At 60.6% G+C, this 26164-nt stretch overlaps 1 protein-coding gene across 3 annotated transcripts; it reads right to left on the bottom strand.

The window, feature by feature from the left end:
* NUB1 (negative regulator of ubiquitin like proteins 1) lies at positions 1-24839 on the bottom strand. Of its 3 annotated transcripts, none has more exons than XM_055142609.1 (15): positions 24729-24839; positions 23202-23319; positions 16222-16389; positions 12119-12177; positions 10708-10778; positions 9026-9208; positions 8864-8955; positions 7403-7509; positions 3706-3892; positions 3130-3237; positions 1681-1833; positions 1187-1333; positions 609-701; positions 328-505; positions 1-235 (listed from the first exon to the last, which is right to left on the bottom strand). In XM_055142609.1, exons 1-15 carry the CDS (start codon positions 24800-24802, stop codon positions 57-59), a joined length of 1917 nt encoding a protein of 638 aa, XP_054998584.1. In that variant the 5' UTR covers positions 24803-24839; the 3' UTR covers positions 1-56. The 3 variants fall into 3 exon arrangements, with proteins under 3 accessions (XP_054998584.1, XP_054998589.1, XP_054998592.1); XM_055142614.1 differs by lacking the exon at positions 24729-24839 and adding an exon at positions 24431-24612; XM_055142617.1 differs by lacking the exon at positions 24729-24839 and adding an exon at positions 23739-24207.
* Positions 24840-26164: the final 1325 nt, after the last annotated feature.

The following is a 26164-nucleotide window of genomic DNA, read 5'->3' as shown; positions in this document are numbered from 1 at the left end:
CAGACTTAAGCACGGGATTTATGAGCAGCAGCTTAGTACTTATTTCGGTTCAGGACTTAGTTTTTCTTGGTGGCCGACTTGATGTTCTCCACGTAGGACAAGTACTCGGCAATGATGATCTCCTCGTCCTCCAGGGTGGAGTCCAGGTAGTCCTCCTCGTGCTCGGGGATATCTTCCAGGATCTCGTTGACGGCCTCCGTCTCCATGTCTTCGTCCGTGGAGGCGCTGGAGGTCCCTGTTGGCAGAGAGCGGGGCGGTCGCTTTCTCGTCCTGGCTGGCCGCGGCCCGGCCTCCCCCGAAGGGGGGCCCTGGGCGCCCCAGACCCACCTGCAGAATCCGACGGGGACGTGGAGGGCGTGGAGGCGGCGTCCTCGGGCGCCAGCTGCAGGCCCGGGGGCAGGCTCCCACCGTTGTGCGCCAGCGTCTGGGCCGCCAGCTGCACGCTGCCCCGGAAGGCACGCAGGGCAGCCTCAGCGGCCCCCGCCTCGAAGCCCATGTACACGAGCTGCGGGGACAGCAGGACCCGGAGCTGGCACCCCCCACGCCTGCCCGGCGGAGTGCCAGTGCAGGCGGTCAGCCCCGGGTCCCTGCCACGCCCCCCCCCCCACCTGGTCGATGCTCTCCTGGGATGGGCTTTCTCGGGGGCTGCTGTCGGAGTCGGAGTCACTGAGCCACCACATCTGAGGGTTGCTGAGGAGAATCTGGAGCGGGGAGACGAGGCCCGGTGAGGACTCCCGGAGCTGCCCCCCGGCCCGGTGCGGGCCCGCAGGAGAGCAGGGCCACAGGACAGGGCACCGGGCACGGCCAGAGAAAGTCGCCCACAGCCGCCTGGGGACTGACGCGTTCAAGCAACCGGCAGAGACCCTCACGGGCAAACAGCCCCCGGAGCCCCCACGGCCTTATGCCGCCGGCTGTGCCCCCGCCCTTCCCGTCACGCCTCTCCACGGCTCTGCCGGCCGGCGGGTGCCCACTGAGGGCCCAGCACGGGAGCCGCGCGCCCAGTCCACGCGCACAGCCCCGCCCTCCTGGAGAATCACATTCTCTGTCCACTGTGTGGACAGCCCTGTGGCCTCCTGTCCCCAGACCCCCAGTCCTGCCACCCGCAGCCTCCCCCGGCTGTCTGGGCTCCCTCAGGGGGCTGCCCTGGCCGCCCGGTCAGGGCCTGTCGGGGTCCCGGGAGGCGGACCTTGAGGGCGGCGTCCAGGTTGCCGCTGGCCTGGTGCAGGGCCTGCCTGGCGGCGCGCAGCGAGTAGCCCATGCCCTTCAGGGCGCTGATGCTCTCCAGGCGGCGCCGCCTCTTCTCCTTCTCCTCCCTCCTGATCTGCGCCAGCTCCTGGGAGGCAGAGCAGTCGGGCTGGCAGGGCTGCACGGGGCCCGCCGCCTGGCAGCAGGCCGGCTCCTCGGCACAAGCCCCGCTTTGGGTGGGGGGCGCTTTCCGCTGCTCAAGCCTTCACAGGACCACCGGAGAGGCCGACTCGCGGCCTGGGGGCTGCCAACGCGGCCCCGCCCCCGGCAGCAGGGGCCTCAGTGCCCGCTGGGCCCCAGCCGGCTGCAGGTCCCGGAACGCGCCCCGTGGTGACGAGGACACGGAACGCCACATGGCGTGGCCAGCAGGGCAGGAACAAGCCTCGAGGGGCCGAGAGACACGCGCTCCCTGCACCCGGCCCCCGGGTCACGCACCTCTCGGCGGCCGGTGATGTGGGCCGCCGCGTGGCCCACGTTGCCCTCACACGCCCTCAGGCCCAGCCGGGCCTCCTGGGCCGTGAAGCCCAGCTGCAGCAGGTCGTGCACCTTTGTGGGGTCGATGTACAGCTCCTTAAACAGCTGTCGCGCCTGCAGAGGGAGAACAGGGCAGGGCAGGAAGGCAACTCAGAAGCGACCGCCCCAGGTCTGACGTCTGAAGGAAGGGTATGGCAGGCTGCGAACGGGCCTGTCAGGACAGGGCACACGCACACCCTGCCCACAGGCTCCTGTCAGGACAGAGACACAGACGCCTGCCCACAGACTCCTGTCAGGACAGAGACACAGACACCTGCCCACAGACTCCTGTCAGGACAGAGACACAGACGCCTGCCCACAGGCTCCTGTCAGGACAGAGACACAGACGCCTGCCCACAGGCTCCTGTCAGGACAGAGACACAGACACCTGCCCACAGACTCCTGTCAGGACAGAGACACGCACACCCTGCCCACAGGCTCCTGTCAGGACAGAGACACAGACGCCTGCCCACAGACTCCTGTCAGGACAGAGACACAGACGCCTGCCCACAGACTCCTGTCAGGACAGAGACACAGACGCCTGCCCACAGACTCCTGTCAGGACAGAGACACGCACACCCTGCCCACAGACTCCTGTCAGGACAGAGACACACACACCTGCCCACAGACTCCTGTCAGGACAGAGACACAGACACCTGCCCACAGACTCCTGTCAGGACAGAGACACGCACACCCTGCCCACAGACTCCTGTCAGGACAGAGACACAGACACCCTGCCCACAGACTCCTGTCAGGACAGAGACACAGACGCCTGCCCACAGGCTCCTGTCAGGACAGAGACACGCACACCCTGCCCACAGACTCCTGTCAGGACAGAGACACAGACGCCTGCTCACAAGTTCACTGTGACGCACTAGAAGAAGAGGCCAGGGCATCTACAATCACTTTGGTTTTTGCTTCTGGGTGACACCGAGCAGTGCGTGGGGCTTACTGTGTGCTCAGGATCACTCCTCGCAGACTCGGGGGGCAGATGGGGTGCCAGGGATGGAACCCGGGCCAGCAGCATGCAAGGCAGGCACCGTCCCCGCTGTCTTATTGCTCTGGCCCCATCAGGTGTCTTTGCAAGGCAGCCCCGGGCTCCCACTGCGCACGTGGCCTCACGCCCCCGAGCGGCTGGGGAGCCAGATGGGTAGGTCTGTGGCGTGAGTGACCGGGCCTTCCCGACTCTCGGTCTGCAGCGACACTCCAGCGACACTCTCGCCCGGGCCAGACGAGGCTGTGACGGAGCCACCCTGGGCCACGCTGCGCCCACTGTCCACCACAGGTGGAGCCTGCGGCCAGGCGGCGCCGGGGCTGGTGCTGCAGACCCGGTGACGGAGAGGCGGGCGCGGTCAGGCAGCTGTCCCCTACCTTGTTGAGATAGTCACAGGCCTCTTCTCCGTTCCCACTGTGGTAATTCCGGATCCCCTGAAGCAAGTAAAGTCGTAGGAACAGGACCTTCTCTTTGCCGCAGTTTCCCTGGAGTTACGGGAGAGAGCGACGGTCTCACGGTCTCACGGCCAGCACCAGCCCGGCCCGCGCGCGTCTCCCCGTGGCCCTTCACCTCCGCGGCAGTGTCGGGCCCTCTCCCACACAGACGCGGCAACGCCCAACTCCGGTGCAACCCCTGGAGGTGGCTCTCCCGGGCGACAGGGAACCGGGACACCCCAAGGCCAGGGCCCGCCCTGCAAGTCCGCTGCAGCCAGCAAAGCTGCCCCCAGCTGCTCTCCCTCGCACCCTGGTCTCTGTGCAAACTCCTACTCCTGGCCAGCCTCCCCCGCCCGCGGGCCGCGCCGGGCGTGCAGGACGTGACCGAGGCGCACGCGGGGCTGAGCGTGCACCCGAGGACAAGCTCGACAGCGCCTGCCCACGCGCCAGCACGCCACCGGGGCACCCTCGGGCAGCCCCGGACACGGCAGCCAAACCAACCCCAGCCGACAGACGTACCTTTATGTGGACAAGCCGCTGGTGATTCTCCCCGTAGCAGTTCTTAAAGCACTTCTGGGCCAAGTTGAGCTTCCTTTCCGCGTCGTCCAGGCACTCCAGCTGCTCCAGGCGGAAGTAGCACCACACGATGTCCAGCTGCAGCACCGCGTAGTTGTCCACCGTGTCCAGGAGTTCTCTGCAGCACTCGCTGGGGGTCAGGAAGTGGCGTCACCGAGCGCCAGAAGCCGCCTTCCGTGAGCCGCTGGAGCCCCGGAGACCCAGCGCTTGGGCGCGCCGCGCGTCTCGGGGAAGCAAACGCCGTGGCAGTGGGCTCGGGCCCAACTCGGCCCTCGCTTCCACCCGCCAGAAGCGCCTGCTCTGAGGAAACACCCGTTTTCTCTCCAAGGACGGTGACCTGGAGCCCCCGCCTGGGTCCGAGGCAACGGGCCCGGAGGTCCCGACCTCCTCCCTGGCGCGGCAGCGCGAGAGACACCCGGCACGAACAGAGCCACTCGTGCCCGCTCACACTCAAGCTGGGAGGAACAGTCCAGACAGTGGCCCCGGGAGCAGGGCGGTCGGAGGGACAGGAGGCCGCTCGCCTCCATTCCACACGGCGGCTCGGGTTCAACCGGATCCAACCCCAGGCCCCAGGTCCCCACAGCAAGTCTGACGCAGCCCTGGACACCACAAGCCCCGCTGGGCCCGTCCCCACCGGGCCCTCCCGAGGGTGGGGCTGCTCTCGCCAGGAACGAAGTCTGGGCGCCCCACTCGCCCCCGGCCCTCAGAACCTGCGGGAAAGAAGACCCCCCAGGGGCCCCAGCAGGAAGGACCAGGACAGCAGGGAGGGCGTCGGCCCAGCACCACCCCGGGGTCCCCTGTGCCCGGCCGGGAGTGATCCCTGAGCCCTGCCGGGTGTGGCCCCAAAGGAAGTGGCTGTGTCGCGAAGGCTGCGCGGGGGCCGGGGTGCCGGACCCGGGCCTGCCGAGTTTCAGATTCACCCGCTTGTTTGCTCTTATTTGAGGGCCACACCCGGCAGTGCTCAGGGGTCACTCCTGGTGGGGACCGGGGGCCTCTGGGGGGCCGGGCACTGAGCCATTGGCTGCCCTCTCGCTCCTGCCCTGCAGTCACACGTCGCTTCTCTCCCCTGCCCCACCCATGGCGTCTCTCCAGCCCGTGAGCACACACAGGCCTCCTCCCTCCTCCCTCCTCCTCCCTGCGCTCTGGCCACATGGCAACGCTGGCTCCAGCCTGAACAGCAGCAGAAACGCTTCCGCCCAGAGGCTGGGAGAGGAGACGGACGCGATCAAGGCTGCCGCAGCAGGCCCAGCCGTGCCGCTGAAAGGACAGGGCAGGGGGACTGGCTCCAGCCCTTTGAGACGCCGGGGGTCACCGGTGCCCTGGCCGGGTCTGGGGGCCTCGCTCGCTCACAGCGCTGCCCCCCCCCCCCGCCCCATCCTGGGGATCCCCGCTCTCTCCCCTGCTCGCACTCTGGAGTTCCGAATAGGGAGAGGACCATGCTGGCCCTGCCCGAGGGGAGCTGCTGGCCGGGCAGGAGGCCTACGTGGGTACGCGGGGAGGGAGGGGCAGCCTGGGAACGGAAACGGCAGCCAGGTGGGTCCCTCCCTCTCCAACGGCGTCGACTCTCTCCTTGGCCTGAAGGGAGGCCGCAAACACCCAGCAAGTTTGGCTGAGAAACAAATCCTCAAAAACTGGCGAAAACCCGTCCTTCTCAGCAGGACACCAGCGGAGGGAAGAGTGCCCCCCAGAGGCAGGCCGGGTGGGGCGGCAGGGGACGGACGCAGGCCTGCCGCTTCCGGTGAGGGGCTCTGGAGTGCTGTGATCCACGCGGCTCACTAGAAAGATAAACTGGATCCGACACCCTCCATTTCCCAAGATGCGGCCGTGACCGGGGTCACCCTCTGTGCAACTTTCCGAGCAGGCTCGCTTACACTGACAGTTACTTTTACTCAGTGCTCCCTGAGGTCTACAATTATTTCAAGAATTTGTCCAGGCTACTGCAAACTCCAGGCTTCACGGAGTCGGGGAGGGGCGACCTCCCCCGTCTCCCCACCCTTCCTGATCTCTGTCAGTCACGCCCAAGAACTGCCGCTGGGCGCCATTTAAGTGCAGTAAAGCCATGATTCAGAGACTCACAAATGAATCTCAGAAGAAAGCAGCATGCCGCAGAGATGCCTTTGACCCCAAATATTTAAAAAGCTTTAGAATTCCAGGAGTGCACGGCCACTTTTGCGTCCATACCACATCTTATACTACTCAGAACAAGTAATACAAAATAAATTATTTAGCATCTGCCTATGGGGCGGGTTTGGTTGGAAGTGGGAAAATTCGAAATAATGGTGGTGGGATTAGCGTTGAAATGTTGAATGTGAACAACTATTGTGAACAACTTTATGAAAATAAAATTAAGAAGTTAATTTTTTGGGGGCCGGAGCGATAGCACAGCGGGTAGGGCGTTTGCCTTGCACGCGGCCGACCTGGGTTCGATCCCCGGCATCCCATATGGTCCCCCAAGCACTGCCAGGAGCAATTCCTGAGTGCAAAGCCAGGAGTAACCCCTGAGCATCGCTGGGTGTGACCCCACAAAAAAAAAAAAAAAGAGCAAAAAAAAAAAAAGAAGAAGTTAATTTTTTTTTCTTTTTGGGTCACACCCAGCTGATGCTCAGGGGTTCCTCCTGGCTCTGCACTCAGGAATTACCCCTGGTGGTGCTCGGGGGACCCTATGGGATGCTGGGAATTGAACCCAGGTCGACTATATGCAAGGTAAATGTGCTCCAGCCCCAAGAAGTTAAAAAATTTTTAAAAAAAAACATTTGTCCACAGTAAAAAACATCAAGAAATGCTCACAGTGATGAAGCAAGACCAACCATCTGCTAAGGGCTGAAGCTGAATTTGAAGAGTACAGAAATTCACTGTCCTGGGCCCACGTGACAGGACAGTCGGGAGGGAGTTTCTTTGCACGCAGCCAACCTGAATTTGATCCCCAGCATCCCCATGACCCTGAGTCCCCCAGAAGTAATTCCTCCTGAGTGCTGAGCACTGCCGCGTAAGGCCCAAAAATAAACAAAAAGAAACAGAAGGAAAACCAAGGCATAACCACTTACAAAAGTGGATTTGGAGAGACTGGAGAGTACAGCAGAGAAGGCGTTTGCCTGGCATGCAGCCAACCCAGGGCTGATCCCTCAGCACTCCACAGTCCCCAGAGCCTGCCGGGGGTAATTCCTGGGTGCAAAGCCAGAGGCACCACCAGGTATGGCCCCAAAACAAGAAGTGGATTTGGAGAACTGAATATTCACATCAGAATAAAAGCCACCCAGTGCTTCGGGGGTGAAGAGATGAAACAGTAGGAAAGGGTTTTGCCTTGCACATGGCAGACCCAGGGTCCGTCCCCGGGACCCCTCAGGGGTCCCGAGGTCACCAGGAGTGACTCCTGAGTGCAGAGCCAGGGGTGACCACCAGGTGTGGACCCCAAAACAGAACAAATCAGAAACAAAACCCCATCTAGTAAAACGACGTGTCCGAGGAGGCATTACCTGTCACAAACGCTGGACAGTTCCCTGACACCCACATTTCTCTGGTTCCTTGCAGGGACCCGAGCGACTCAAAGGAGAGGAGCAGGCCCCAGCTCAGACTGCCCCGCCGTCCTGGGGGAACCGAGAATGAGGTGGGGGGCGCAGGGGCAGCGGGGGAAAGTGCCTACCAGAAGTACCGGTCGGCGTCCAGCAGGCACGGCAGGGCTATCCCGTACTCCTTCCTTTTCAGGAACGCTCTGCCCTTCTCGTGGTACCCCATCGCCAGCATGAGGGCCTGGGGAGACACGGAGTCAGGAAACATCACTTTCCACTCGCAAAGCAAACTACAAGCAAGCTCAACGTAAGAAGCCAAATTAAAAACTAAGAAAATTAAAAACAAAGCAAGATCACGACGAAAATCTGTAGGTCAAAATTAAGGACAATATCACTAAAGACTTGTTACACAGCGAAACCCCAGTATTCTACTGATGGGCCTGACCACTCACAACCAGCGTCGTGCCCTTTGTTTGTACGTTCTGATCCAAACGCAGTACTAGGATTCTTTTTTTTGGGGGGGGTCACACCCAGTGATGCACAGGGGTTACCCCTGTCTCTGCCCTCAGGAATTACTTCTGGCGGTGCTCAGGGAACCCTGTGGGATGCTGGGAATCGAACCCGGGTCGGCCATGTGCAAGGAAAATGCCCTCCCCGCTGTGCTATGGCCCCAGCCCCACGACCAGGATTCTCAAGGCTAAACACCCGGGGCCAGAGAGATGGCCCGGGCCCCGGAGCCCCCCTGCGTGCAATCGTCCCCTCTGATGCCTGACCGGAGCCGAGGAGGAACAGACCTCGACCGCCAGTGGGGCCCAGGGGCCAGCCCCTGCCACACACACACACACACACACACACACACACACACACGCACGCACGCACGCACGCACACACGGCGCTCAATTCACTTTCCAGGGTTCTGTTTGGTTTTGGGGTCACACCCGTGGTGCTCAGGGGTCACCCCTAGCAGGGCTCAGGGCAGCCAGGACTCGAGGCCGGGTCAGCGGGTGCCAGCCAAACGGCTAAGTGCTGCCCTACCGCTCTGGCCCGAGCTGCCCAGCTTAACCAAGTTGTTTTTTTTCTTTTCTTTTTGGGTCACAACCGGTGATGCTCAGGGATTCACTTCTGGCTCTGCACTTAGGAATTACTCCTAGCAGTGCTTGGGGGACCATATGGGATGCTGGGAACCGAACCCAGGTCGGCCACGTGCAAGGCAAACGCCCTCCCCGCTGTGCTATCGCTCTGGTCCCCTGAAACCTAACTTTAGTCCTTCATTTCTGAATGGATCCCCCTCACAACCGTCCTTTCAAGACGGAACAGTGAGTTAAAGGAACCTGCCCCCAGTCCCCAGAGGTCTCAGGATCAGGAGGCTGGACTCAGGGGTCCACCGTGTCAAGTCCTGCCCAGAGCAGCCGCCCGCGCCACAGACAGCCAGGGGCAGGCGGCGGGGAGCTGGGGGAGGGCGGGGGCAGCCCCCAGGAGTGGGCCCAGCCCTCTGGGAAACACTCTGCCTGCAGCAGGGGTGACAGCTCGGGACGGCGCCCGCCACAGGGCGGGGAGACGCGGGCAGGCCTGGAGGCCGCAGCCCGGGCACTCACTTTCCTCTCCGCCGGCGGGATCCTGATGGACCTGCCCGTCTGGTTGGCGATGTCCAGGTACGGCGTGGTCTCGGGGTCCACCACCATCTCGGCTGGAAGGGAAGCCGGGGCGGGTGGGAGGGCGCCGGCGGGGGCGGGGGGCGCGGGGCGGGCGGCGGGTACCTCTCTCGGCCAGGATCTCCAGGCCCCGCTTGGTCCTCTGGATCCGCCGCTCCTTGAGCGCGGCCTCGCTCTGCTCCTCCTCGTCCAGCTGCAGGTGCCGCCGCACGTCCTCCTCCGAGTGCTCGAGCTCCAGCACCATCGCCTTCACGTTGTGCGCCACGCCCTGCCCCTCCAGCGTCTCGTCTGCAAGGCGCGCGCGTCACCCGCCTGCCCCCTCAGGGTGAGCCGGGCCGACCCTCCTCCCTGCTCCGCAGCACTCAGGACACTGGGGCGAGTCCATCTTTTGTTTTATTTTTTGAGTCACACCCGGCGATGCTCAGGGGATCCTCCTGGCTCTGCACCCCGGGGTGGCTCGGAGGACCGTTTGGGGTGCCAGGGCTTGAACCCAGATCAGCCACGTGCAAGGCAAGAGCCCTCCCCCATGCGCCACTGCTCCGGCCCCTGTAAACTGATTTTTGTAAAACACGGGGGCCGCCCTGGCGGTGGAGGCGTCTGAGAATCACCTGGGCCACACCCGGCCGTGCTGGCCACGGGGCATCGGCACTGGCCTCGGGGCTTCCGGCACGTTCCAAGCGAGCTCCCACTCAGGGCCCCATCCCGCCTGAGAACAGGTTTCCAAGTGATACTATGAGCTGCAAACTGGTAGGTTTAGTCGAGCACATTTGTGGGAAACCCCTTCCTCCTGTTTCTCTTTCTAAAGCTGACGACCACGCTAGCGTCCCTATATCCAAGGAGGACACACAGGCCCAGCCAAGGCCTCGAGGAAGGAAGCCAGGATGAGTTCATGGGAAGTGCAACCGTCAACTGTAGCATAAACTGTCGGGGCCGGGCGGCAACACAGCAGGGGGCATGCTGGCCTTGCTCGCCGCCCCCGGGTTCGATCCCCAGCGCTAGTCATGGTCCCCTGAGCCCCGCCAGGAGAGACTCCTGAGCACTGCTGGGTCTCACCCCAGAACCGGACTCGAGTTCTGACTGGGGAACGAGCCTTGGTGAAGAGAAGGTGCAGCCCGTACGGAGAGGGACCGCAGGGCCAGCAGGGGACACGGGGGCGCCCAGGGGCGCAGCCCGGCCTTTCCGACCAGCCTCTGGGCACAGACTGCGCTGACAGGACGAGAAGACGAGGGTGTCCTCGGGGCTGGGTCAGAACCACCAGCAACGTGAAAAGCTGACGGGCCTGAAGCCACCGAGGCTCCTGCGGGGGGCGGGCGCCCACCGGAGCACGCAGCAGGGGGGGCAGAGGGCAATGAGCACCCGCCAGCGAGTGCGGGAGGGGCGGCGAGACCCCGCGCCTTCACCCCGGCCCCCACCGCAGCCGGAGTGACCTTTAAGACTCGAACATCATCGTGAGTCGCTCTCCACTCCCGTCAGGAAAGACGCTCCAGCCTGAGTGAGCTCGCGCGCGGCGGGCACCGGCTCGGCAGGGCAGCCTGCTCGCCCCCGGGGGCCTGACCACTGAGCGGCACAGCCCCGGCACGGGCCCCCTCGGGCAGCTCCCTCCCCGCCCCGAGGGACCCGCACGGTGCAGGCACCCGCCTGCTGAAAGTGCCTCGGTGGTGTTTTCTGCTTCACTCTGACTCACACATGGACAGAGGCGTCTCGGAGCAGAGGAGACAGTGAGGAAAACACGCCAAGTCACGGTTTCTAGATCCCCTGGGCCGCTCAGCCGCTCTGCCCTGACTTACCGAGCTGCAGCTGCTTCTTGTTTATGACAATTTTGATATAATTTTCTTGAAATCCAAAGTTCTCGGCGATCCTGTAAAAGAAACGAGTAGGAACTGGAGGTGATGTGCTGGCCGGGAAGAGTCCCCGAGTGGAGGCGAGCCCCCGCCCCGAGGCTCCCAGAGCCCCGCGCGTCCACCAGGCCAGTTCCCTGGACAGCTGCGGACACCGAGAGACGGGCACCAGCGCGCTTTACTCTGCCTCCTCGGGGCCGGAGAGCGCGCCCACGAGCCAGCGGGCGCCCAAGCAAAGCCGGCGAGACCCTGCTGTCCGCCCGAAAGGCCGCCCCCACCGTCCACCGTCCACTGAGTGAATGACGCCTCCGACGCCAAGCCAGAGCCCAGCGGGCGCCCGGAAGCAAGGGCACAGTAAGCTCCGACCAGGGCTGCCTTCCGGGAGCAGCTCAGGGGCCGGGCACCCGCCGGGACTGTCCGAGTCAGGCCCTGGCTCCAGCGTCTGCTCGGAGAGAAAACCCACCCTGCACACACGCGTGGGTGCAGGCACAGACATACTACACGCAGGCTGGCAGACAGCACGAGGGCAGACGACAGGTTCTGCAGCGGGGGAGGGAGCGCCGGGCTCCATTCCCGGCCCCCAGGGTCCCCCGGCACTGCTGGGACAGTCCCAAAGTGCAGAGCTGAGCATCTGCACACCGGGGTGTGGCCCGAAGACAGGAATCACAACCGAAAAGCACAGCGATACAGCAGCTGCCCCACAGGGTCTGTAGCGCCGCCAGGAGTGACTCCTCCCCCGGGACGCGTGGGTGAGCCCCCCAGAAGCAGGGAGAATGAAACGCAGGGGAGGGAGCCCCCGTGCAGCACCTTCTCCCGGGGAAGGCAGCCACGCGTGACCCTGGTCTCACGCCAGGGAGAGCCACCAACATGCACGCGGGGGTGGGCGGAGAGGCCCCAACACCCCGAGTGCCCCCGCTCCCGGGGCCAGAAGCCACGGCCATGACAGGTGGGTCCCCTTCCTCCCTCTCAGAGGGACGACAGCTGGGACGCCAACCCTCAGGGCACCAGGACTGAACTCCGAGCCAGCGGCCAGGGACCAGCAGGCCAGCTCCTCTGCGTGTCCGGCCAGCAGGCCCCCTGGGGGCGGCCGTGGGCGGCCAGGAAGGGAGAAGCTGGGAGTCTGGACAGATCCTGCCGCCGAGGATCTGACACCCATCAGTCCTCTCCGCGGAGGGGCAGGGGGCGGTCCGGAGCCACCCGCGGGCGCCATTCCTGGCCCTGGGCTGGGGGGGCTCCAGGCAGTGCTCCGGGGCCACGCGGTACCAGAAACCAGAAACCAGGGCCCCCTGCATGCCCACTGTGAGCTTCTGGCCATCAGCCCTCCTCCAGGGCAGGCGGAGACCCAGGGGTTCCTACTTACTTTGACCTCAGCTCCCTGCCGGTGATATGCAATCGCGTCTCCAACAAGTTCTTCCTATCCTACATAAAGACAAAAGAAAAAAGCACTTCTGTTGGTGCGTTTTGGGCTGTTACCGTGTAAAACATCCACAAGGCATCAGCTGACCGGCTGAGATGAGCCGGAAGCAGGGCTGGGTGGGAAGGGGCTGGCCGTGACGCCAGGACCCCCCACAGGGGACCTCAGCTACAGGCATGCCGGTCACGGTGCCCACGCAAAGGGCAGGAAGCAAGGGGCAGGAGCTGGACGCTCGTCCTGCTGCGTGGACCAGAGCTGGAGGAAGCCACAAGTCCCTGGGGACAGCTGGGAGCTGGCAGGGCCCTGCCTGGGTGCCAACCTTGCCGGAGCATCCAGCCTGGTGCCCAACTGCCCAGGTGCTAGCACAAAGGAGGCCTGAGATGGCCAGCGCCCTGGATAGTCTCCACCGGCTTCCCAAGACACACGGACAGCTTTTTAATCTTCTTCCCTTTTGGGTCACGCCCAGCAATGCTCAGGGGTCACTCCTGGCTCTGCACTCAGGAATCACTCCTGGCGGTGCTCGGGGGACCCTATGGGATGCTGGGATCGAACCTGGGTCGGCCACGTGCAAGGCAAACGCCCTCCGCGCTGTGCTGTCACTCGGCCCACACAGGGACTGCTTTTATCTCACCTATTTCCCTCGAGGTCAGCAGGTCTGAGATACCCTGTGTCCATCATAAGGCCCCCGTGGAAGCCAGCCGAGCACCTCTGCGCCCAACACAGAGTGACCCTGGCCGACAAGTGTGAGAGCCCTCCCCGCCGCCCCCCAGAGACACCACCGCAGGGCCAGTGGCCGGGCTGGCGAGCAGGCGCAGGCCCGAGTCCCAGCTCTGCAGGGTCTCCTGAGCACTGCAGGAGCAACAGGGTCAGGACCAGCCCCTGAGCACCACCGGCTGCGAAACCAAACCCTTTGAAAATAATAAACAAAAACATATTCTGTCGGGGCCGGAAGTAGCATGGGGGGGTTAAGGACTTGCCTTCAATGCAGCTGACCTGGTGATGCCCAGACCCACTGGGACCCCTGAGCCCAGAGCCAGGGGAAGCCCCCAAGGCCCATCTCCCAGAGCACTGCTCCCTCCCAGCGCCCCGCCTGACCCGCTCGGGTCTCTGCATCTGCTGCTCTGGGCCATCTCTTCAGCAGTTGGGCTTGTGTCCGCACTGACCGCGACAGACCCCCGAGTCGCACAGGCAGGACACACCGTCTCTACTGAGTCCCCTCCCGTCCCTACTTCATTTTGTTCCCATGGTTTTCGGGGGCACCTCCCGGCTCAGGTTCAGCCACAGAGGCTGCCGGGCCAGAAGTGCTGGGCCCTGCCGGGGCACCCCAGGGGTCATCCTAGTGCCCGCCCAAACAGAGCCCTGGCAGTCCCCTGCTCCCACACTCCAAAACTGCCACCATGTCCCCAGCTGGAGTCCATTGTCTTGGGACGAACCACACCAAGAAACTGACCTGCCAGAATCCAGTTACACAGGTTTTGTGACTGAAATCTCCAGGCTTTCCTGCGAATTGGGATGGGCTACCTCCCCCCTCCATCCCTGTACCTCCAGAAGCCCGGCAGTCATGCCCACATCCCACAGCCACCATCTAGTTAAAAATTTAACTCCAGCTCTATCACCCCGTTAAAAATTCTGAGCTTCTTAGAGCACGCAGCCGCATGTAGCAGCACACCAGATTAGATGGTATGTAATGTACAAGGCAACAATCTCGATGAACGAAACATAAAACACAGACTCTTAACCCGTAATATCTTACTAATCTTTCACACAGGGACTTAACGACTCCATGTTGAGATACAACAGTTTACACTAATTTTTTTCTAAGGAAACACTTTTTGATCATTCTGTTAGGGAGTAATTGGTAACAAGCAATATAAAATAAATGACTGAGGGCCTGCTATGGGGGAGTCCTAGGGGATGGTTGGGAAAACTGCAGACAATGGTGGACGGAAGGTGTCATGGTGGTGGGACTGGTGTTAATACTGAATGCCTGTAACAAATCATCATGAACAACTTCGCAAACCACAGTGTTTATATAAAGCGTAGGGGGAAAATTTACATATGTAGGACTTACCTATTTCATGTAAACTCCAAAATATATTAACACAGAATTGCTTTAAAAGTTTAAAGCAGGGGCTGAAGTGATAGCACAGCGGGTAGGGTGTTTGCCTTGCACACAGCCGACCTGAGTTTGATTCCCAGCATCCCACTCCCAAGCACTGCCAGGAGTTATTCCTGAGTGCAGAGCCAGGAGTTACCCCTGTGCATCACCGGGTGTGACCCAAAAAGCAAAAAAAAAAAAAAAAAAAAAAAAAAAAGCTTAAAGGGGCCAGAGCGAAAGTCCAGCAGGGAGGGCGTTTGCCTTGCACACGGCTGACCCAGGTTTGATCCCTGGCATCCCATATGGTCCCCCAAGCACTGCCAAGGGTAATTTCTGAGTGCAGAGCCAGGAGTACCCCTGAACATTGCTCAGTGTGACTCAAAAAACAGTAAAATAATTTTTAAAAGAAGGTTTAATTAAAAAAAGAAAGAAAAAATGCCGGGGGCTCCCAGGCACCCCAGAGACGCGGGGGTATCTGCATCTCCCGAGCTGACTCCGGGCTGTGGGCATAGAGGGTGCACCCCATCCTCGGAGCGCTCTCCTGCCCCATGGCCCTAGTTTCTGCCTGTGGTGCCAGGGACAGAACCCAGGGCCTTCACATGCCGCGTGCCAGGGAAGCCTGAGTCGGTCCCTGCCCGCCTCTGTTCCTCACGGGCCACTCACAGCGCCCAGGTGGCCACCAGGGGAGGGTCACGGAGTGCCCAGGGTCACCTCTGGGCCTGCACACGCTGGCCTGCAGTCCCCTCCCAGCCCTTCCCTGATGCTCCCGCGGCTCACCACAGCTGCCCTCTGACCCCGGACACTGGCCATGCGGCCCGTCCCTTTGTTTCTCCTCCTCTGCTTGCTGTGAGCTGAGCAGTGACAAACAGTCACGTCCAAGTTCTGTCCCCGAGTAGCCCCTGTAGTTCTTCTCGTAAAGGGCTTGAGTCTGTGAAGTTGGGGTCTGTGAGCTATTGTTTACCCGTAAGGCCGGGCACTGTTCCTTCACGTCTGAACGAGTCTGGCCGGGTGAAGTATTAGGGTGAGGCGTTCATTCCGTCCAGTTTTTCCCGCTCTGTCCCACCGTTCATTGTCTCGGGCCCTGAGGGTTTCGTCTGGTCAATCTGCTGCAAACCTTTGCACATAACTTCCTTCTCTGGGGATCCACCCCGGGAAAAGGCGAGACCCTGACCTTCACTCGCCAACCAGCTCCGGGCAGTTCTCACTCCGGTGCAAACTGGCCAGTCACCACTGGCCCGTAACACTAGGCCTCGGCTCCTTAAAGTCGCCGTAACTGGAACACAAGATGGTCCCCTCAGGTCACTGGAGGGCTGAGCTCTCAGCTGACCGCCCTGACCTCACACTAGCACGAGCAAAGACCCAGGTGCCTCTGAGCTCTGTCGCCTGGCACGGGCCGCGCAGAAGCCGAAAGTTCTACTGAAGTTCCATTCTTCTGGGTTCTGCGGCCTTGGCGGGTTCAGGATGGACCATGCCGAGCCGTATCCCAGCCCCCGTTCCTCATTATTTCCAAACGTTCGTTCAGACTCTGAAAACACGAAGACTGGAGAGACGGCAGGGCCTTGCACTCGGCCGCCATGGATCGCATCCCCGGCATCCCAAATGGGCCCCCGAGCACCGCCAGGAGCAACTCCCGAGTGCAGAGCCAGGAGTCACCCCTGAGCATCGTTTTGACTCAAAACAAACAAACAAAAAAACTAAATGAAACAAAAAACCAAGACTCCCAACAAATAAGAATGCAATACACAGCTCTGTGAAGTGCTGGTGGACCAAAACTACCGCCTCAGGGTTCCAGGTTAAGAATCCACAAAAGTCACTCTTAAACAGGTAAAAATTCAATATATAAAGAGAAATAGAGAATTTTAACTTTAAGTTGTACTTTTAAAAACAATTTGATGACTTCACTAAGCTAATTAGACATTAGTAAGTAAGTAAATTTGGGAAAGTTACTCACTTTTCTTAGCCTCGAAGGTAAGAATACCTCGATGGTAGCAATTCCTGTCGTTTTATAGTTTTCATTTCCTGCGCCACGCTCGACTGCTTTACAGCGTATTTCTTCTATTATCTTTTCCACTTCGCTCTCGCAGCATTCGAGTTTGTCAGCATACTTTCTCGCAAGGTCCTACAGTGAAAAGTCAGAAACTCTTGCATCGATACACACAAGGCCAAGTGGCGAAGCAGACGGGCCCCGGGGTCCCTGCTTGGGCAGCTGCGGGGTCCAGACTGAGCAGACAGCCCAGGGCAGGGGCCCGGTGACTCCGGGAAACACGCAACAACGTGCAGAAAACAGTCTAGTGGTCCGAGCAAGGCGGTGAGACAATTCAAGTTATCGGCCCCGAGTGTGAAAGGGCTTCCAGGGAAAGTTCCAGAAGGGGAAGGAGACAGCAAAGGACTCGCGCTCTCTGACGAAGGCCTCTGGAGCCAGCCCTGTGCGGTCCCCAGCACTGCCAGGGCGACTCAAGTAAAGGGAGAGGAAGAGGAGGAAAGGGAGTGAGGAGGGGGCGGAGCGATAATACAGCAGGGAGGGCATTCGCCTTGCATGCGGCCAACCCGCGTTCGATTCCCAGCATCCCGTACGATCCCCCAAGCACCACCAGGAGTAATTCCTGAGTGCAGAGCCATCGCTGGGTGTGACCAAGGGGGGGGTGGGGAAGGAGTGAGGAGGTTAGAGGGACAGTGAGAAGCTGAGGCAGGCTTGCCTACGCATGACCAACCAGCTCTGGTCCAAGTCCTGGAGCTATACACCGGGGTCACTCCTGAGTGGCCCCAACCCTCTGCCCACCCAGGAACAAAAGCTGGGAGTTGCTCAAACAAGAGAAGAAAAGGAAGGAAAAGAAAGAAGACTTAAAAGACTGAGCAGGCGGGGCTGGAGCGATAGCACAGCGGGGAGGGCGTTTGCCTTCTCGCAGCCGACCCGGGTTCGATTCCCAGCATCCTATAGGGTCCCCTGAGCACCGCCAGGAGTAATTCCTGAGTGCAGAGCCAGGAGTGACCCCTGACCATTGCTGGGTGTGACCCAAAAAGCAAAAAAAAAAAAAAAAAGATTGGGGCTGGAGTGATAGCACAGCGGGGAGGGCGTTTGCCTTCTCGCAGCCGACCCAGGTTCGAATCCCAGCATCCCATATGGTCCCCTGAGCACTGCCAGGGGTAATTCCTGAGTGCAGAGCCAGGAGTAACCCCTGTGCATCGCCAGGTGTGACCCAAAAAGCAAAAAAAAAAAAAAAAAAAAAAAAAAAAAAAGATTGAGCAGCCTTCAAAAAAGGAAACCAGGGGCCAAGGGACAGCCGAGGATGTAGTCGGCCTGAGTTCAACCCCCGGAATCCCATAAGGTCCCCCGAGTCCTGCCAGGGGTGATTCTTGAGCACAGAGCCAGGAGTAAACCTGAGCACTGCCGGGTAAGGCCCCAAGCCCAACCAACCACACAAACAAACACAAAAGGAAGTGACCCAGTTCTGTGCCTAGTGAGAACACCGCATCCCCTCCTGAAACCCTCCTGAAACAACATTCACATGAAGGGGCTTTGCGGCTCCCTAAGCAGCTGAAATCCCAGATCATTACGTTTGCAACTATGTAGCTCTATGAAGCGCTTAAAAACAATGTGTCCACCCGCATCTCTCTTCTCCAAGGGGCCCTCCCAGCACCCTTTACCTGGTGGTCCCTGCGCTGAAAGTAGACTACAGGCTGAACATGATGGCCACTTAATACCCCCACTGCAAACCACAACACCCAAAAGGAGAGAGAGAGCCAAAAGGGAATGCCCTGCCACAGAGGCGGGCTGGGGTGGGGGAGGGACGCTGGGGCCATTAGTGGTGGAGGAACAGCACACCTCTGGCCCTGTTCCAGAGACACGGCGGCCAGCCAGGGAGGACGCCACAGCGCCGGAGATCCCGCCTGGCCCCGTACCGAGCCAAGTTCACCGGGTACCCCAGGCGGAGCAGGTGTGGTCTCCCCGCCTACTCGAGATGTAATCCCGGCGACCAAGAGCTTCCACAAGCAAGGCCCAGGTACGCGGGTGCCAGGACTGAATCTCCAGGCCGCGTGGCGCCAAAGGAGTCGGGCTGCCCCTTCCCTGGTCCCCGGGCCCCATCTTAGCGCACCAACAGCCCTGGTCCAGAACCTCCCAACTGAATCCCAAAATGGAGCAGCGCCCTACAGACGACTCTGGAACCCAACCATTTACAATCTAGAACGCCACAAGCGCGCGGCCGCTTTCGCGTAAGCTCTCATGATATTCGAAATGAGCAATGGAAAATAAATTATCTGGCGCCTGCCCCCAGCAGGCAGGCTTGAATGGTGGTGGGAAAGTTCAAGCAAAACTGAAGACCTAAAAGTAGAGAGTATTGGGGAAACTGTCGCCATGGAGGCCGGGGGAGGACTGGGATGGGGGCGGGGGTACTGGGGACACCGGTGTTGGAGACTGCACTGGTGGAGGGACGGGTATGGCTGAATGGGTATCACTGTATGGCTGAATCTCAAACATGACAGCTTTGTAACTGTATCTCATCGTGACTCAATTAAAAAAAAGTGTCAATATGTATTTCCCAGGAGACTCTGATAGACATAAAGCTGTACAATGGAAAGCAGAGTGTTCAACCTGTTTTGTACAATTTTTTTACAGGGTGACCTCCAGCGTGCGCCCGGTCCCTCCAGGGACAGGAGCAGGACAAAGGCCCAGTCCAAGAGTCCAGCTGTGCTGGCGCTGGCAGGGGCACCAGGACACAGCACTACCCCTGAGCTACCTTCCCAGAGAACATCAAACTGAATGAAACCTGGCGAGAGCGGGGCAGGGGGTGGATAAGGGACGGTGGGGCCACACCCAGTGGTGCCAGGGGCTGAATGTGGGGTCGGCCACATGCAAGGCTACCCACCTTCCCGTGCACCATCTCTCCAGCCCACTCCCAGCAGTCCGTATCTTTCTACACACACGAGAAACAACTAGAAGGATGTTCCGATACATTTAATACATGAAAGAAATAATATTCAGAGTCTGGGGAGTTAGCACGGAGGTTAAGACACTTGCATGCTAGGACCCCAGTCCAATCCCAGCCCCTCACGGTCCCCGGATTCCCACCCAGGCTCACTCACGAGCACAGAGGCAGAACAGCTTGAAAACTGCCAGACAAATAAAACAGCCCCCAGTGAAACGAGCCACAAGCTCGAGCCAGGGAGGCTGTGCAGCGGCCGGGCTCTGGCCTTGCGTGCTTGAGGCCTGGGGTCAACTCGACGGTCCTTCAAGCCCTTCAAGCACGGAGCGCCAGTGGGCAGAGCCCAACAGAAATAAAAGCCAGTTTTCGAAGGTCTTTTTGGTAACTCATAACTTTGCAAGTGACTGTACAGCAGGTGCTGGTCTTGCACGCGGCTGACCTGGGTTCAGCCCCCAGCACGCCACATGTCCCACAGGCCCTGCAGAAGAGACCCTGAACACGGCCAGGAGACCCTGGGCACAGCTGCGAGTAGCCAAAGAAACCAACCAAAAGAGAAGAAAACTCAGGACGGCACCAGAGCCACAGAACAGCGCGTATGGCGCCTGCCTGCGTGCGGCCCACCAGGCTTAATCCCCGGCATCCCGTGTAGCCCCTCAAGCTCCGCCAGGAATGACCCCTGAGTTCCGGAGCCAGGGGTAAGTCCTGAGCACTGCTGGTGTGGCCCCAAAACAAAAATAGAAAAAGGGAAAAAATAAAACGGAGGAGTCTCTTTTTATCACCAGAAATAACAACATTATTGAAATACTTGAGACATATATCCTCCAATATATCCTTTCTGGAAATCTCTAGAATACCTACCGAAGTCAGTCTTTCCTCCAGACACCACGTGAAGCGCCAACTGTGTGTCCTGAAGACCCCACACCGGGGCGCAGGCCAGGGGCTCAGCCCGCCCCACCCCGCCCTCACTTCAGGCACCGAGCGTCTGGTCCCAGGAAGCCCACGCTCGTGTCCAACGTGGCCACAGTCCCGGAGCCCCTCTGTCCTGCAGCGCCCCAGTGGCCTGCGAGGAGCCCCACAGGACCCACTGAAGAATGCTGCCAAGAATACAAACAGGGGGCTGGAGCGACAGCACAGCGGGGAGGGCGTTTGCCTTGCACACAGCCAACCAGGGTTCGATTCCCAGCATCCCATATGGTCCCCTGGGCACCACCAGGGGTAATTCCTGAGTGCAGAGCCAGAAGTAACCCCTGTGCATCACCGGGTGTGACCCAAAAAGCAAAAAAACAAAAAAGGAAGAATACAAACAGGATGGGGCTGGAGTGACAGCACAGCGGGGAGGGCGTTTGCCTTGCACAATATTGAACCAGGCTGACCTGGGTTCAATTCCCAGCATCCCATAAGGTCCCCTGAGCACCGCCAGGGGTAATTCCTGAGTGCAGAGCCAGGAGTAACCCCTGAGCATCACTGGGTGTGACCCAAAAAGCAAAAAAAGAACATGAACAGGAGGTGGAGACACACGCCATGTCACCCACCTGGGCCCAGCACAGACACATGTCCCGTCAGTCGTGTGCCACACCTTGCCAGCAGCTGGCAGTGCCCGCTGCTCCAGTCTCAAGTCCCCACACATGCACACGGACGGGTTTTTATGGACGTTCCACTACAAACTCTGAGCGAGTCAGTCACTGCTGCCAACAGACCCGGGAGGCGTGACCTGAGCTTCCAACCAAGGTTCATCTCGGGAGATTCCCCCCAGCCCTGAACCTGCGGGAAGACGCTCGCAGGGAAAGTCCAAAGGCCTCAGGAGCTCCGTGCCAGGGGCCTCCCCGAGACCAACTGATCTTGTTAAGCCACACCCGGTGCCTGAGCCAGAGATCTGACAAGGGGAGAAGGACAGAGATGGGTGGGGAGAAAAACAAGGTCAGAGAGAGACAGGGTCAAGAGATAGTGCAGTGGGAAAGGGGAAGCTGCTGGCTCTGCACACGGCTGGCCTGCGTTCCGTCTCTGCTTCCCAGGAGTAAATCCTGAGCACAGAGTCCAGGGTAACCCCCGAGCACCTCACTGGGGGTTTTGTTTTGTTTTTGTTTTTGTTTTTTGCTTTTTGGGTCACACCCTGTGATGCTCAAGGGCTACTCCTGGTGGTGCTCGGGGGACCATGTGGGATGCTGGGAATTGAATCGGGGTCAGCCGCATGCAAGGCATACGCCCTACCCGCTGTGCCATCGCTCCAGCGCCACATCACTGGGTTTTTTTTTAACACAGGACAGCATGACAGCCTCGAGGAATTCTCAGTCCCTGGTGAATGTCATGTTATTGATCACAGAGCATTCGGACTAAGAGAACTGAAAGCTCACGCTAGAATATTCTAAAGCTAAACCTATATTGAAAAATGTCTCTCATCAGTAGCAGTACTATAAACCACAGTGCAAAAACTTACTTAAAAATAAAAAGCACCTCTCCTAGAGGCAGACTGGGGGGAGCGGTGGGGGGGAGGGCATGGCATCCTTGGGGGAATCTACAGTGATACACTGTATGCCTGAAACCCAAAGATAAAGAACCCTGTAATATCACGTGACTAAATTTATAATGATGATGATGATGATGTCTCTAGCTGGCAAAACAGGCAAACTTCATATTCTAGAGATTTCACTTAAAGCTGTGCTATCTGTTATACCGACAAAAACCAAGGCTCGGGCCAGGGATGCCCTCAGTGAAGAGCACTGGCCTTGGACTCTGGGGTCCATCACCAACAAGAGCCACAGACTCTCTGAGGGCTGGAGCCCAGCCTCGCACGTGAGGGCTTTGAGTTCGACCCCTCCACCACACGAACCCCGAGCACTGCTGGGACGTACCTCTCAACATTAAAATAGCTTTGACACGTGCTAGAAAAACAAAGTGGGGGTCAGAGTGATGTACAGCAGGGAGGGCACTTGCCTTGCATGCAGCCAACTGGTGCTCAATCCCTACTGCCACAGACGGTCCCCAAGCCCACCAGGAGTCAGCCCTGAGCGCAGAGCAGGAGTAAACCCTGAGCACAGCCAGGCGTGCCCCCAAACACACATATATGTACACGCACACACACACACACATATTGTGGGGAATGAACAGACAGGCCTAGAGTAAGAACAGCTTTGGGAGGGGCGGGTCCCCTTTTCCTAACAGACACGGCGCGGGACAGGAAGGACTGAGAACCCAGTGGGCTGCTGTCTGAGCATGTACCTCACTCAGGCTGACCGGCCCTGACAGTGCCAAGGTAACCAGCTAAAACAAGTTCCCAGGTTAGTAACTATGTGTGTATGGGGGGGAGGTCAGGAATCGAACCGGTGTTGGCCTGTCTTGCAAAGCAAGCAATACCTTCACCCCTTCGCTATCTCGGGCCCTGCCCAGGTTAATGACACCTGAGAAATGAACCAACATTCTTCTATGAAACTTAGCCAAGGAAAATAAGCTTGTCAGCTCCTAGTAAGAAGGATCCTTACTTACACTAACACTTTGGTCACATCAAACATTAACAGTTCAAGGTGCCACCCTGAGGCTACACTCCATGGTCCTGCCAGAAGTTTCCAATGTTGGGCCAGTACAGCAGACAGGGCAGTACAGCCAGCAGGGCGCCTGCCTGGCACGCAGCTGAATGGGTTCAATTCCTGGCACCACATATGGTCGGTCCCCTGAGCAGTGCCGGGAGGGACCCTGAGCACAGAGCCAGGACTGAGTCCTGAGTACCTCCAAGTATGACCCCAAAACAAACACATTTACATGGTTGTGTCTAAAACTTTCTGGTGACTTTAGAATCTTATTTACCAAGCAGACTTCAACAGGCTGGAGAGATAGTACAGTGGGGGGGGCACTTGCCTGGCTGCGGCCGACCCTGGTTCAGCCCCCGGCACCCAATACGGTCCCCCAAAGTTCTGACAAGAGTGATCCTTGAGCACAGAGCCTGGAGTAAGCCCCGAGGAGAGCCCCCTCCCCAAAAAAGCCACAAGACAACAACTATGTCTTAAAAGAAAATTACCTTCAATACCAAACCAGCTTCTTTATTTTCATCTGTATATGGTGGTTTCCAAAGTTGAATTCTGTCTTCCCTTAAAAACTGGGTCAGTTTTGCTTGGAGATATTTCTTTTGTGCCATCCTTGAAAGCAAAACAGTTCATCACTGAGCACTCCCTGCGCCAAGGGGGTTACAACAGTTAACTTGTTTACAGAAAAGCAGCCCTCCCTGCCAGCCCTCCTTCCGGGCTGATCCTGTCACTTTCCAGTGAGGTTTAACTAGCTGCACCCCCCTCCCCCGAAATATACCTACTATGTACAGAAATCCGGATTACTCAAGTGTAATTACATCAGAGTATGTTTTAAAGTTGCTAATATATAGAAAAGTTTATTATACCTTTTTAGCCTGCTATTCTCTAATCTAGAAACAAGTGAAAAATGAAAGTACAGAACTTTCAAAAGACATTCAACAAAAAGTTTAAAGATCCTCTTATATTTTGGTTAATTTAACATGACCAATGACCTTACCAGGTAAACTTAAGTACTAGTTTGAGCCACGAACCTTCATAAACGCTCTCTGGAGGCCAAGCTCTTAAACTACAAAGGGTCCAGCCCTGGGCAGCTCGGCGAGCTGGGCCAGCGGGAAGACCCAGGCCTGGGCCTGCGAAACGACGCTGCCAAGGTCACAACTCAGTCAGGGTCCCCGGCAGCTCGGGGTTTTGCTGTTTGTCTGTCCTGTGTCCCATGGGCCAGCACCCAGCGGTTCCCTCCGGCTGGACACGCCGAAGGGAGTGGTGAGACCACAACAGGCGGTGGGAAGCTACTCCCGGGCGCAGAGATGCAGCGCACGCTCTGCACGCAGGACCCGCGAGCCCCACGCGGGGACTGCCCCACGGGAAAGCACCCGACACGGAGAGGCCCGGCACCGCCCACCGCGGGGTGAGGCCAAGCCCCCCCACAGCAAACCCCGGAGCCCTGGGCGCGGGAGCCCGTCCGCGCTTCCTCTCTCCCCGCTCCGCCCACGCGCGTCCAGCGGCCTCGGCCCAGCGGCCTCGGCCCCGGCGCGTTCCACGCGGCCCTGCTGGGCGCAGAGTTCCAGGCGGCCGTTTGCGGGGACAGGAGGGCCGCGGGGGGCCGGCACCCCGCGCACCCCGACCCCGACAGCGCGCCGGGGCCAGCGCAGGGACCCCGACCCGGCACGCGCCCCGGCCCCGGACCGAACCCCGGACGGGCCACCGTGCGCGTCACACCCACCGTGGGGGCCGGGCCCGGAGACCCTCGCGGGTCACACGCTCCACCCCGAGGGGCAGCGGGGCAGGCCGCCTCCCCGCCGCCCCCGGCCCGGGTCTCGGGCGGCCACGCACGGCCCCGGCCTTTGTGTCCACGCCCCGCAGCGCCCCGCGCCGCCGAGCCCGGCCCCGGGAGCCGCCGCCGCCGCCCCGCCGCCGCGCCCCTCCGCGGGGGCCGGGCCGGGCCGGGCGCGCCGGGCCGGGGGTCCCCGGCGGCGCGGCCCCGAGGGGCGTCCGGCACCGGCCGTCCGCCGCCGGCTCACCTGCGCCACCGTCGCGCCCGCCGCGACCCGCAGAATGCCCGGATGCGGCGCCCGCCGCCGCCGTTTGTTTTCATTCCGGGTGAGCCGGCCCCGCCCCCGACGCCGCAGCCCCGCCCCACGCGGCCCGGGCCGCGGGAGGAGCCAGCCGGGGCCCGGGCGGGTGGGCGGGGCCAGGGCGGACCGGAGAGGACCGGGCGGTGGGAGGGCGGGGCCAGGCCGGGAGAGAGGCAGGGCCAGGGTGAGTGGGCGGGGCCAGGCTGGGGGCCAGGGCGGGCTGAGAGGCCAGGGCCGGCGGAGAGCAGAGCCAGACCGGTAGGGAAGGCGGGACTAGGGCGGGCGAGCCGGACAAGGCCCGGGCCAGGGCGGGCTGGAGAGGTCAGGGCCGGCGGGAGGGTGGGGCCAGGCCGGGAGGGAGGCGGGGCCAGAGTGAATGGGCGGGGCCTAAGCGGACTGGAGAGGCTAACGCAGCCGGGAGGGCGGGGCCAGGGCGAGAGGGAAGGCGGGACCAGGGCTGGTGGGCGGGGCCAGGCTGGTGGTCAGGGTGGACTGGAGAGGCCAAGGCGGACGGGAGGGCGGGGCCAGGCTGGGAGGGAAGGCGGGGCCAGTGCGGGTGGGCGGGGTAAGGGAAGATTGGTGGGCGGGACCTAACCGCGGCGGGGCGGGGCTACGTCCTCAGTGTGGGCGGGTGGGGCGGGCCTGGGGAAAGGAAGGGTTAGTGGCCCGCGGGGTCCTGGGCGGGAGTGCGGATCCTGCCGGGGGTCCGGACCACGTTGGGGGCGAGGACGTGGACGAGGACCTTGCAGTGGGCTGGGGCGGGATCTCTGGGTGCTAGGCGCCGGGGTGGGAGGCGGGGGCGGACATGGGTGAGCCCTGCCGGGTCGAGGAGTGAAGGAGTGGGGGCGCGCCTGGGGCGAGGGCCCTGCGGGTACGCCCTTGGGGTGGCGAGTGGGTGTGGGGGGACTCCGCCGTGGGGCGAATGTGGGGGGCAGGGATCTGACGGGGGACTCTGGGGTGATTTCGGCGGAAGGAGGGAGAAGCGGAGTCGGGCTTCTTTGCTTCCTGAGCGCCCGGGCGGGGATCCCCCAGCACCGCAGCGTTCCAGCATGGAACCGTCAGACCAAGCGCGGCACGAGTGGCCAGACGTCCCCCAGCACCGCTTTGGGAGACCCTCCAAAATTAAAATAAAATAAAATAAAATAAACACGAAAAAGCACAAAACTGCACCGAGAAGCCCTCTTTTGCAAGCAGAGTAGGGAGCAGCGACCCTCTTGCTTGCAGCCTGGCCAGGCTGCAGGGAGGCAGGGACCCACACTGAGGGCAGAAGAAGAAACTGCCCCAGCTCCAGTTCCAGGAGCCCTCGAGGAGCCGCACCATGCCAACGGGGTGTTTCTCCAAGCCCAGCAAATCGGCTTTATTATTCCTGCGCTGTCTCTGCA

This window comes from Sorex araneus, chromosome 1 (genome assembly GCF_027595985.1).
Source record: "Sorex araneus isolate mSorAra2 chromosome 1, mSorAra2.pri, whole genome shotgun sequence".
NCBI lineage: Eukaryota > Metazoa > Chordata > Mammalia > Eulipotyphla > Soricidae > Sorex > Sorex araneus.
Note: the sequence above shows the minus strand (reverse complement) of the source record. Positions and strands in the feature narration are given on the sequence as shown.